This window comes from Elgaria multicarinata, chromosome 1 (assembly GCF_023053635.1).
Source record: "Elgaria multicarinata webbii isolate HBS135686 ecotype San Diego chromosome 1, rElgMul1.1.pri, whole genome shotgun sequence".
Classification (NCBI taxonomy): Eukaryota; Metazoa; Chordata; class Lepidosauria; order Squamata; family Anguidae; genus Elgaria; species Elgaria multicarinata.
This window is the reverse complement of record NC_086171.1, coordinates 96,273,160-96,286,924: the sequence shown is the minus strand read 5'-3', so window position 1 is coordinate 96,286,924 and position 13,765 is coordinate 96,273,160. Positions and strand designations below refer to the sequence as shown.

General features: G+C 40.5%; 1 protein-coding gene across 5 annotated transcripts in view; it reads left to right on the top strand.

Annotated features, from left to right (window-relative positions):
* Positions 1–13,765, top strand: part of PDE4DIP (phosphodiesterase 4D interacting protein) — a 282,371-nt gene that overhangs the window by 98,170 nt on the left and 170,436 nt on the right. For all 5 annotated transcript variants that reach the window (XM_063133148.1, XM_063133164.1, XM_063133171.1 and 2 more), the window contains 5 exons: positions 5,975–6,094; positions 8,951–9,070; positions 9,330–9,422; positions 12,218–12,436; positions 12,997–13,155. In XM_063133148.1, the coding sequence (XP_062989218.1) occupies positions 5,975–6,094; positions 8,951–9,070; positions 9,330–9,422; positions 12,218–12,436; positions 12,997–13,155 (711 nt within the window). The remainder of the gene's footprint in view (positions 1–5,974; positions 6,095–8,950; positions 9,071–9,329; positions 9,423–12,217; positions 12,437–12,996; positions 13,156–13,765) is intronic.

Genomic DNA, 13,765 nt, shown 5'->3' with positions numbered 1-13,765 from the left:
AAATTTAAATTTAGAGGAAGTTCAGAAAAATTTAATATATATGAAAAGGGAGTATTTTGAAAACAGCGATAGAAATTCTAGATTGCTTGCCAGACTCACACAAAAGGAAAAAGCCAGGAATGGGATAGGAATATTGAAGGATAAACAAGGGAATTATTGTCATACAATGAAGGGTAAAATAAAAAATTTTCAAGAATTTTATCAAGAATTGTATAAGGGAAAGGATACTCAAAAACAGAAGTTGGAAGCTTATATAGAAATGTATATAAAGAAGGGAATAAAAATAGAACATAAAGAGTTAATGGAAAAGGTAATAACTCAAAGAGAAGTAGAAGAAGTAATTGAGAATTTGAAAGTGGGTAAATCACCAGGGTTAGATGGTCTAGGCTCAGCATATTATAAGGTTTTTAAAACTTTTTTAGTACCAAAATTATTGAAGCTGTACAACTCCATATTGGAAGGAGAAAGAACACCAGAATCATGGGAACATTCATTAATAATTTTAATACCAAAACCAGACAAAGATTTGACTGTCCCTGATTCATATAGACCTATTTCATTAATAAACCAAGATGCTAAAAAATTTTCAACTATTTTAGCAAGGCGGTTGAACAAATTTATAGATGAATACATAGGGGAGGATCAATGTGGATTTGTAGCAGGTAGACAGATGCATAATTTAGTGGGAAGAGTTTTAAATGTAATACAGGTGATAAATAAGTCTAAGGTTAAAGCGGGAATTCTGGCATTGGATATTTTCAAGGCTTTTGACTGTTTGAGCTGGCAAGCTTTAAAGATGGTTTTAAATAAAATGGGATTCGGAAATAAATTTAAAGCTATAATAGAACAGTTGTACTCTCAAAATACAGCTGTAGTGGCAGTGAATGATGGTGTGACGGATAAGATACGACTAGCCAGAGGGACAAGGCAAGGATGTCCACTCTCGCCGGTCCTATTTGTAATGGTAATGGAATTATTGGCGAATGCAATACGAGAAGATGGGGAGATTGAAGGAATAGGTAGTATGAAAAAAATTAAATTGAATATGTTTGCAGATGACACGTTGCTGACCATTAAAAATCCAATAGAAAAGATGGGGGAGAATTAAACAGCAATTGAGAGAATTTGAGGATATTACTGGGTTAAGAATAAACTGGTCCAAATCAGAAATGATGTTTAATTAAACCAAAAAGGAAGAGAAGGATTGGGAAGAAAAAGGAAGAGAAATGAGAGTTAAGAATCAGATTAGATATTTGGGAATAAAAATTACGCAGAAGTTAGAGAGTTTAGAGAAAGAGAATTTAAATGTGTTAAAAAAAGAGATTTTAGCAAAATTGGAGAAATATAAAAGATTAAATTTATCCTGGTTTGGAAGAATAGCATTAATAAAAATGAAGATTTTAGCAAAGATTAATTTTGTGTTTAGGATGCTACCAATAAAAATCTCAGAATTAGAGATAAAAAGTTGGCAAAGTATCATAAATAATTATTGTAATGGTGATAAAAAAGCGAGGGTAAATAAAAGTAAATGGTATTTAAGTAAAAAAAAAGGGAGGATTGGGTCTCCCAAATATTAAACTATATTATGTAGCTAACAGATTAAGACATATTTTGGAGGCAATTATAGGAATAGGAGAATTAGATTGGATGGAGGATAAAACTACAAGTAATATAGAGATTAATTTGGAAAATGTATTTTTTAGGGAAGGGAGAAAAAAATGGGTAGAAAGTATAGATAACCCGTTTTTGAGGTCTCACTGGGAAATTTGGAGTAAATATAAAGGGGAGCTGCTTCCGAGCAGCTCCCCTTTGTCACCGGTTATAATGTTAAAGAATTTCCCGGAGGAATTAAAGAGTAGATTAAGTAAAGTTTTAATAGAAAAAAATAAAATGAAATTAAGGGAATGGTTAAGAGGAATGAATATAAGAGAGGATATGGAAGAAGTCCTTAAAAATAAAAAATTAACTTGGTTAAATTATTGGCAATTAGAACAGTGGACTAAAAAGTGGGTAAGAGATAACAGAGACTGTAGAGAATTGACGAAGTTTGAGGAATTAATAGTTAAGAAAGAAAATGATAGGAAGAAAAGAACTGTTAAAAGGGTTAATGAGTGAAATATATAGAATACTGGTGGAGAAAGGGTTGATGGATAATTCAGGTAAAATGGTTTGGGAGACAGATTTGAATGTACAAATAGGACAACAGGGCTGGGAGGGACTATGGAAACAAAGGGCGTTGAGAAATATGTCAGTAAGAATAAAAGAGAATTATTTTAAAATTATATGGAGGTGGTACCTAACTCTGGTTAGATTGAACAAGATAAATAATCAGCAATCAGCAAACTGTTGGAGAGGATGTGGGGGTAAAGGAACGTATTTACATAGGTGGTGGGAATGCAACTATGTACAAAAATTTTGGAAGATGGTGTTTTTGGAGATTGAAGAAATTGTGGAAATGAAGATAGAACGAACACCAAAAGTTGCATTACTGTCACTATTTGAAGATTTAAAATGTAAAAAGGAAATCAAGGAATTGATAACGAATTTGCTGACTGCAGCAAGATTGATTGTAGCTAGGAACTGGAAGATTCAAGGGGAATACTCTATTGAAGAATGATATAAAGAAGTATGGGATACAGCTATTAATGATACATTGACAAGTAATATTAAATGGAGAAGAGGTTAGTTTTACCCTACCCTGTGCCTGCTTACCCTACCCTGTGCCTGTTGGCACTCTCTTCCCCTCCTTATTGTTTTACTATGATTTTATTAGATTGTAAGCCTATGCGGCAGGGCCTTGCTATTTACTGTTTTACTCTGTACAGCACCATGTACATTGATGGTGCTATATAAATAAATAATAATAATAATAATAAATAGTATAGCTAAATCAAATGATTTTGAAGGAATTTGGAAACAGTTCCTAATATTTGTCTTTTCTAAGGGAAGTGGGAAACCACCAGCAGAAGAAAGTATGAGATTTTGGAATCAGGAATGAGATCCCGAGGTGGGGGGTGCACTTGTATGTTAATCTTGATTATGTTATTTAGATAAGATATCATGTATTCAACATTTCAACATTATGTAGTATGTTGTTTTTTGTGTGTGAATGTAAATGTGTATGTTTAAGTATTGTAGAAAAATAAAAATTTATATATATAAAAAAAAGAATAATGATATACAATTATAGAAACACAGAATCACAAAATGTAAACACAAATCTCAACAGTATTTTTAAAATTAACATAAACTTCTTTCAATAGGCTTTTTGGATTGACATAAGCTTCCTTCAATAGGCTAAACAGGCTACCGGTGTGAATTAATCCTGCTTTTGCTGTTTGTTCTTCAGGCTATCAGCTGTTAGAATAAAAAATCTGTTTGAGGTTCTTCTGCACTCAAGAATGAAGTTTGGGACCCCTGCCTTTTTGGCCACGGCATTATCCCTATGGTTGGTGTAATTCTGAAGAAGCAAACTGCAAAAACAGGATTAATTCATACCAGTAGCCTGTTTAGCCTATTGGAAGAAGCTTATGTCAATCCAAAAAGCCTATTGAAAGAAGTTTATGTCAATTTTAAAACTACTGTTGAGATTTGTGTTTACATTTTGTGATTCTGTGTTTCTATAATTGTATATCATTATTCTAATGTGTATTATGACCGTTTGTGGTTGTTTATTATGTTATATAAACTTTTGCTTGATATAAGTTTTCACCCCTTTTTTAGTATTTAGTATATTGTATGTTATCATAGTAGTTGTGTGCCTTTGGCACTCGTTGGTTGCTATCAGTTTGGAATAGACCAGACTCAAACCAATTCTGAACTAACCTTTTTAAACACAGGCCCAATTAAAATTGGGAACCATTGCCTCAACTCCAATCTTAAGGTCTCTACTTCATCCAGCAAGTCTCATCTTGCAATAGGGCTGGAATTCCAGTCCTTGCAGGTCTTTCATCCTCTCCATGCTTCATGATAGACAGGATTCCCCAGTCATTGCAGGACTGCCCCCAAAGCAGCCAAGAAGCTTGGTGCCACCTCTTCTGGCCACAGCAATCTTCATCCCTTTCTTCATGGCAGTTTCAATTCAGAGGGGAGGCCCTTGCAAAAAACAACTAGTTAGCGGATTGATTTAGATCCAAAGTAAGAAATAACTGACAAGAACTGTTAGCAATACATTATTGCTAATGGTTTACTAAGAAAGAGCTGTGTTATAACATACTGAGATAAAGGCTCAATTCAGACAACACATTTCTCAGTGGTGGTTTTAGAACTCTACGGTGGAGTTTTTATGCCACTGTTGAGAAATGTGTTGTCTGGCAGGAAAGCTCCACCCCATGGTGGAGTTTTTTTGGAAAACATGCCACGCTGAATATCCACACTGTGCAGAGGAGAGTTCCTGCACAACCATTGTGCTGCATGTTGTGTGGAGGGCTCCGTGGGGTTTTCCGTTGCATTGAGTTGACTTTTCCCACTGGCTACAGGGTTCCTTGGCAAGAGCAGTGAAAGGGCTGAGTGCCACTCTAGGAGAGCTGCCAGGATTGGTTTTTTTTCCAGCAATGGCTGATGGGATACCATCAGGAGGACCGGGGGAGGAGAGAGGATGGAGGAACTGTCAATCAAACATTGTGATGAATTTTACTGCGTTGTCTAATGTGTTGTCTGAACTGAGCTTAAGATTGAGCAATTCAGGTTTCTTCCAGAAAATGTTTGCTTTAGGTAATTGTGACAGAGAGATCGGAATGTATATCACTTCAGTACAGAGAGGGTATTCCAAGTCTAAGAGAGATTAAATCTTTCTTTAACCTCATTTTGGTATACATAAATGACACGTGAATACACGAGTTGGTGGGTTTAGAACTGTCATGAAGACCCATAGAGGAGGGCATAAGAGAAGCAGTTGAGTGATATTAGTTATGCCTCCCCTTTAAAAATCACGTTCTTTGTAGCAATTACTCAAATAGAGGGTTTGTCATGTAAATATTGCAGTTACTGGTGGTTGGCCTGGATTATTTAACAGCATCCCAATCACAATAATTTTCTCCACCAGTGACTCCAGCCAACCTGGAGCATCTAGAACGTCTTGTCAAATTCTGCTGTACCTTCCGCTCTGATGGGCAGAAATAATTATGTGACATTTTGTACTCTGCAAATCAAGGGCAGTGTGCAGATCCCTGGGCAGTGAATTTACTAGGCAGATGTCTAGAACCTGAAGCACAAAGTTTCATGCAAACCTGGAGAAGTTGTCAAAGGAGGAGGTGGTTTTACTAGCTTTATACTGTAGATAAGAGGTCTAAGTAGGCTTTAAACAGGAGCCTGAGCCCCCTTTTGCTTTCTATGTTTCCTTGGTGATGTAACGGCATTTGAAGGCAAAATCCTGAAAGAAAAGATTAAAGATTTATGAGCTGCATGAATGTAATTCTGTGGCAAGCAGCATAAAGTATTTTAATAATAAATAAAGTAACATTGGATTCTTGGCACTGACTCTAGCAGCCCCTCCTGATACCACTTGAATGAACACCAAGTAACAATGGCTTCTGCTTAGGATTTAAACATAAAATTTAACATGTTTACTCAGAAGTAAGCACTACTGAATTCAAGAAAATATGTATAGGAGCCTTCATTTGACTAGGTTGAGGAGGAAAGAAGGGGACTGCATGGTAAGAAATGGAACTGAGAAGAACAGGGGGGAGCAGGAGAATGAATTTTCATATTTGAATTAGTAATCAGAGAAGTATCAAGTATTTGAGAAGAAATTTGAAATGTCACGTGAATAAAGAAGCTGTATTTTTGGAATCGAGTAGTCTCAACACAATGTTGTGAGCCTCATTCATTTACCAGCCCACCTCTCTCCAACACTGCTCAATGAATCGTATAATAATGTATAATAAATGTATAATATAATGTATAATAATTGTGTAATAAATAAGGTGCTTACCTCAGTAAATGTCACTTTTTCTTATTGTTTTTCTCTCTTCAGAATTTGTGTGAGGATCAGCATCAACTTACTCACTGTGACTTGTCACCTGGCAAACAATCAACTGAATTAAATAAGACGGAACTGCTGGAAAAAATCAGGTGCTTTGATGCTACAAATAAGGTACTATTTAAAGTGTCAAAACAGATATAAATATGTTTGTTTAAAGTGTGTGTGTATAAAGCCAACATGTCGTGAGGAAGCAGCATCGCATCCACCTGTGGTCTTCCTCCAGTCAGTGTGATAGACATAACTGGCACCTACTGGCGTCTATGTGCATAGAGTCTGAAATACATTGTCCTGCTATGGTGCAGTCCTTCCTTTTGAAATCCATATTTCAGATGTTATGTGTTAGGTGACAGTTGGACACCAGGTCCAAAACATGCAAATGCAGACCTGGAGACAAGCAGACGAAGTCCCATTGCCCCATCACATTTGATGCTACATAATTTCCCCTAAAGCAAGAGCGGGAACCCTTTTTTAGCCTGAGGGCCAAATCGGCTCCGGGCAAGCCAGTCATGGGTCACATGCCAAAGTGGGCAAGGCTGCCTACTGCTCCATGTTCCCCCCACCACACAGCATGATTGCCCAGACACACACACGCACAATACTTTCCCCACCCCATCCTGAAAAATCGCAGGACATCAATGAGGCAGTTGCACAGTGATTTTGAACAACTTTCTTTGGCTGCCAAAAAAATCTCTTCTCTCTAACCAGCTCATTGGAGTTAAGAGATTTTCCCTGCCTGGGCAGTGGGGCAGGGTCTGGAGAAGAAGCTTGCGAATGAGAGGGGGAGCCCCTGCGAGCTCTGTTCAGGGCAGGGGTTCCCCATCTTTGCCTTAAAGTAGGGGTGCAGAATCCCAGGGCTGGGGGCCAAATTCAGCCCACTTGGGGATCCAATCTTGCACTCTGGGGTTCTCCCTTTCCCCAACCACCAATCGTTTGGTGGTTTCCTGGTTTTGTACAGTTTTTATCCCCATGCTTGAAAGGTTGTCATGCCTCTCCTAAAGTTATTGGCAGTAAGATATGCTAGTATATTTGTTTGTATTTTCGCCTCATGCACCACTATGCAGGCCCCAAGAGTGTCTTCAAAATAGAATTCAGCCCTTGGGTTGAAAGAGGTTCTACATTCCTACTCTAAAGCATGCAGTTGGGCAGATGTATGTAGCTACTTTGGGGTTACTGTATGATTTAATTGCAAGTCACTCGGTTCATCCACCCTCAGTTTAAAATGCCCCCGCCATCTCTAAACTATCCCCTTTGATTAATACCATTTGAGATTTTGCTTAAATCAAGATTAGATACATTCAATTAAACTCTTGCTTTATATCCTCTAATTGTACCTTCTTAAACTAGCAAATCCATGTGTGTTTGTTCGTATGTGCATGTGTTTACAGAAAAAAAGCTGTTCTGAACCAATTGGGGGCCACTAGTATGCACCCCTTTCCTTCCCCACTTGTTTGGGAATTCAGGGTAGTTTAGTTTACTGTTGATGTAGGTTACTGAAGGCATAACGATTTTGACTTGTTAACACATCTATAAGTTGAGGCAAGTATTGTAAGGGTGGTCCAGCAAGTACAGGAAGTGCTAGTTTCCAAGGCCAGACCCCATAATCCAGCTGCTTTCCAGCACAGGGATATAAAGTGATTCTCAAGCCCCTTGTTGATAATTCTCTTAACCTTTCTCTGCTCTGACTTGGAGTAGTTTTCAGTCTCCATCTCTTGCAGATGGGTGCCTTCAGATACATACTTGGTAGCTTTAGGTGAAAAGGTTTAGAATGGTGCCATGGCCAGGCTCCAGGAAAAGGGCTTAGATTTAAAGGGTTGGTTCTGACACATGCACCCCTCCGTATCCCCACCTGCCATTTCTTATCCCATTGTCGTTGAACCTCTGTTGAACTTCACAAGGACAAGGGAGCAAGCCTACTGTGGAAGCTGCCAATCCCCTTTCAGTACCAAACTAGCTACCCTGTTCATATGATTCCCAATTTGTATTTTAACCTAATAGAAAAAGCATTATTGTGTAAGATATCAAAAGTACTACAGCAATGCGATCTTAAGGGGCTAATAGAATGAGAGAGATAGTGCACTCAACCAGTTATAGAGCAAGCCAGAAATGTTATAGAATCATAGAATAGTAGAGTTGGAAGGGGCCTATAGGACCATTTTGAATGCCTCTAGTGTGGAAGAGCCCACAACCTCCCTAGGTAACTAGAGAGCCAGTGCGATGTAGTGGCTAAGATGTTGGACTGGGAGTCGGGAGATCCGGATAAAATGAAGAGGAGGGTTATGCATGCCGCCTTGGGTTCCTTGGAGGAAAAAAAGGCAGGATATAAATGTAATAATAAATAAATAAAATAGTTCCATTGCCTGAAGTTTTTCCTGATGTCCAGCCGGAATCTGGCTTCCTGTAACTTGAGCCCATTATTCTGTGTCCTGCGTTCTGAGATGATTAAGAAGAGATCCACCTTCACCTGTTACTGTCTGCTGAATGTGATCTCTGACTGAAGCAGTGGGAAGTGACTCGGTTTATACTGTCTTGTTTAATCATCTTCACCCATGTACATAGTCCCTTGCAATCAGATAAGGAAGTATACTTGAGCATTGTCAGGATCAGAGTGAGGTAAGAGCTAAAATAAAAAAGAAATTTGAATAGATTCGAGAGGCAAATTACTTGGCACTGAAATACATCTGATGTTGAACCTATCACTGCAGCTACAGGGGCTACACATTTGCTTTGAAAGGAAAAGCTGAAAATCTCAACTGTCTTCTAAATTTCTCCCAAAACGTTGGGGGCAGTGAGTTGCTCATTGATGCAATAGTTATATGATGCTTTAAACGTAGGGATTCAAGTAAGTACGTAGAAAGGTTGTTGAGTAATGCAGTGGAAGGCTAAACTTATATCTGCAGTGGAAGATCAAAATAAATTGATTGCCATGCATTGCCTAGTCAAAAATGTGTTTGTGTTTATGGCATTCAGCAGCTGCAAGAGAAATTGAATGAGATGAATTTTGAATTGAAGTCTGTCCAGCACACATCTCAGAGGCAGGATCACAAAATCCAGAACTTGAAGGAGATCTTGAAGAGCAAAGAGAACGAGGTTTGTAACGTTGCTGTGTCCTTGCAGAATACAGAGCTGGTGTCTGAAAAGTACCTTTCTGGCCTTTTTGTGTGGCATATGACATTGCATGTAACAAGAGAACTTCCAGATAATGGTGATCCAAAAGTCAGCTTAGCTGACTTTTCAGTATAGCATCTCTGTGGATTTGCTTGCCACAGTTAGGTAAGAGGCAACCTGTGCCCCTCGCCTTTTCTGTTTTACTTGCTAATTTATAATTGCTCAATCCTGTGTCCTGTAGTCCGAGGAACTCTACCATGTAATTGAGGGGCAGAATGAGACAATAGCCAAAGTACAAGACATGCTACATAGAAGCCAGCTTGGACAATTACAGGTATGGATCTTTATTTATTTATTTATTTATTTATTTATTTATTTATTTATTTATTGCATTTTTATACCGCCTAATAGCCGAAGCTCTCTGGGCTGTTTCTTGCCTTATCCCAAAGGTTCAAAGTATGTAGTGCTGATGCTTAGAGTATTACAAGAAAATTAGCTCTAAAATGTCATCTGTAATGATTTGATTTGATTTGATTTATTACATTTATATACCGCCCCATAGCCGGAGCTCTCTGGGCAGTTTACAAAAGTTAAAAACAGTGAACATTAAAAAGTATACAAAATTTAAAACCATCAAAAACATGAACAGTATAAAAATATCTGTAATAAAACAAAAGAAAATCCACATTAAGTGCCAAGAATATGCCAGCTATATTTTCTGCATCAACTCAGATAAGATAGTCTTGTAGCACATTTGCCAGATGCTGAGACCTTGATTTTCCAAAGGAAGGAAAAGGAAAGGAACCTCTTGTGCAAGCACTGAGTCGTTACTGACTCTTGGAGGGATGCCAGCTTTCGCTGACGTTTTCTTGGCAGGCCTTATAGCAGGGTGGTTTGCCGTTGCCTTCCCCGGCCGTTATTCCCTTTCCCCCAGCTAACTAGGTATTTTACCGACCTCAGGAGGATGGAAGGCTGAGTCGACCCATGCCGGCTGAAGGAAGAGAGCTACATAAATAGGACATCTCTGGTTGTTCTTTGCCAATGGAGTATAGTTGTGGTGTGCAGACAGAATAATAGAGTGGTCAATCATTTAGTTTTAGAGGAAAAAGACTAATAGACTTGCATCTCTTAAGATTTTCTAAGGGATCAACCCTAGCACTTTGAATTTTGCATAGGTGACAAAAAAAGATTGCAGGTAGGGGAGCACCATCCCTGAACCCTCACTTAGTCCTGCCTTGAGCCTGCACTTCAAGTTTAATAGCTGACATGGGATTTCCATTCTTATATTCACTGCCATGTAATATTGCATGAAGTAAGATGCATGTTTGATGAGAGGCAGCAGTCAGGATGGTCGGAGTTGTTGACTCTTCTCATGTCTTCAGCTTTTACTCTACATTCTTTCCACCTGGACACTTTTTTCCATTGGTCCACAAAATGTGTCTGTGAACCTGATCAGGCAGGGGCAAGCTGCTAAAGGGGAGGGGTTGCAGGGGAGGCGTGGTGGTCAAGGGAGGGGCTAAGCAACCTTCCTCCACTACTTGCCTGCAAATGTCACTCCCACCTCCGCGTTGCATATTTGGCAGCAAACACTGGCTTACAAGTAGGTGTAGCTCCATAAGAGCCTATTGCTGAAGTCTAACCTTGACATCATAAAGAAACAAGTGGTGGTCCATGAAAATTCATGGTACTGTGGAGGAACATGGCAAGGGTTCTGCTTTGCCACTGCCTCCTCCTGCCCCAAGAGCAGGCTGGAGTAACTTCCAGAGCCAGCTCCCCAGTTGAGGGAGCCCTGGGCAAAGTTCCCATCTGGTGGGCCCTGTCCTCCTTTGGTGGGCTTACTTGGCATTGGTGGCAGCTAGCAGCAGTGATCCAAGTAGCACCGGGTGGCTGGGACAGCCATTTAAATTTCACCCAAAATGCCCTAGAATGGTGTTATGTTGGAGGCAAGGTATGAAACTTCAATAGCAGTTGGATCCAGCTCAAGAATGCCATGCTGGGAGGTGTGTTTTTTTAAGATCCCAGATCAGGCATCAGCAACGGGTCCTGCCAGCTCCCCAGTAATGCCAGGTGCTGATGTCTGCCTGCAGCTGTTTCCTCCCTTAAGTGCCACTTTTTAGCAGGGAAAGTGGGAGCCCTGATGCAGGAGGAGGAAAAGCAGGAGGACTGGTGAACTGGTGGTGCTGGGCAGAGGGTAGGGAGTGCCATCACATCCCCTTTCCTCTGCCCAACCTTCTGGGGTCCTGCTGTTATCTTGCGGGGGTCACACTCTCCCTAGTTGCTCAACTGAGTTCTGCACACAAAGTGATCTGAGGGAGCCTTATGTTAGGCTAGGGGGAAGAAAGTGCTTGCTCACCTCCCTTCAGCTTAACCCTCTGGAATCTCCAGTGGCGTCGATGCACTTGTCTCCTGCTGCAGACATTCCTTGAGGTTTGAAGGAGCTATATGCACACCCTCCTTGATGCTGTTGCAGCTTTGGGAGCACAGTGTGTATGGGTGTTTATCCTGAAAAGGAAGACGGCCTCAGACCTTTAGTACCTGTGAGAACATTTGCAGCCCTTTGTGTCTTCAGTGTTCTAAACGTTAAGTTTAGAAATATATGGGTTATTGTGAAGATACAATGAGGGGGGTGGACCATAAACATCACCATGGGTTCCCTGTAGGAGAGGTGAGATATACATGGAATAAATAGGCCAACGGCTTTCCCAGACTGGCAGCACAGCTGTCACGGCACAGCATTTTAGGTCAATGTTTGTTTTACAGTGGCATGAATGATGCAAGTGCCGCACATCCCCTACAGCTTCCTTGCTTCCCCATTAAAGTGAATGGATCAGTGCTGCTGCTGAGAAAGTGGTGGGAGCCACCAGGTTGGCAGAAAAGGGGATGACTGCTGTTCTGCAAGTCAGACGTGTCCAGCTGGGGCAGCTGTTAAGAGCAGTTGAATGTTGTGATCTGCTTACTCCATTTGTATTCCCAGGCAGGCCATCCTAAAAGTCTGCCGCAATAAAGAATGACCTGTAATATACTTTAGAATGTTCTTTTAAAATCTGTGATAATGCTTGCCTTCCACTCACTGACCAGTGATTTCACAGTCTAAACATACTCCTTTTTTCTCTTTCCATATCTTGCTAGATCCCAGAGGGTTCTTCCATGTTGCAAGAAAAGCAGCAAATAGCACTTCTTGATTTGCAGGACACGCTTTTCTGCACCCAGCTGGAAGTACAGCAACTAAAGAGGGCTCAACAGCAAAAGGAGTGGCAGTTGGCTGAGGCCAGAAGGACCACCCAGTTTCTAGAGACCATGTTGCAAGAAGAACAGCAGCAGAAAGAGGCAGCATGGCAACACAATAAGGTATGGCAGGAAGTCTTTTAATACATGGAAATATCTGGTCCCAGCCAGAACTGGATGGAGTTCTGTGTTGTACTTTGAGGACCAGGGAATGTGTGCAGTTGCACTGGAAACTGCCGTCGTTTCACACACACAATATTGTGGTTGAGACCCATGTCACTGTCTGTAAAGGCAAGTTCACATGACCAGCTGAAGACCTTTTTATTCTCTCAGTATTTTAACACTTAATTTTAACTTAAATTTAAATTTTACTGTTTTAACTCTGTATTCTAATCTTATATCAATTTTGCTGCATGGTTTTATCCTGGTTGTGCTTTTTATGCTGTATTTTGTAATTGTGCTTTTAACCTGTTGGTTGTTTTATTGTGGTTTTAATTTTTGTGAACCGCCCAGAGAGCTTCGGCTATTGGGTGGTATAAAAATGTAATAAATAAATAAATAAATTTGTGGCAGTGTGGTGAAACTGACCCGGGTTGGTGTTTGGGGCACTGACCCAGCTTTACTTAGCTTTTAAGAGCTGATGATAGAGGTTCAGCTAATGGAGATTGTATGTTGCTTTCCAGGAGTTGCGTGCTACCCTTCAGCAGTTAAAAACAGAGCTGCAGAACAAACACTGGCAATGTTGTACTTTGGAGATGGAAAAATGGGCAAAGATGCAGAGACAGGAGCAGAAAATTAAGCATTTGAACCACAACCTTGCTTGGAACGAACAGCTTCTACAGGTGAGATGGGAATGGCCTTTCAAGTTCTGTCATAATCAGATTTCAGGTGCTCTGTTCTCGTTCTCTCTCTCTCTTTCTCTCTCTCTCTCTCTCTATATATATATAATCAAGTGGGGGGAAGGACTGGGAGGAGAGAGAGTGGGGAGAAAGGAATGTGTGCGAGGTCATGTGCTCTGTGTGTGTGTGAGAGAGTTCTATGTGGGAGGGTGTGTAAGTGGGCAAGTGCGGGGAAGGGTGTGTGTAGGAAAAGGTATGCATATGCGTGTGGGGAGTGTGTGTGTGCATGTGTAAATGTGGGGGAGCAGGTGTGTACGTAGGTGGGAATGAATGTGTTTTCATGCATGAGGGAGCACACTTGCATGAGGGAGCAGGTGTGCATATGGGGATACAAATGTGGGGAAGGGAGTGAGTTTACTTGTGGGGAAGAGCATGTGTGTACAGGGATAGGGTTGTGTATGCCTGGAGGGGAGAGTGCGTGCATGTGTGCATGCGCAGGGAAGCATGTGTGTTTGTGTGCATAGAGGTGCATGTTTGGCAGGGGATTGTGTGTGGAGGACCAAGTGGAGTGCAAGGGGAGAAGGAAGTGTTGCTTTTCAGAGTAGAAACCCTC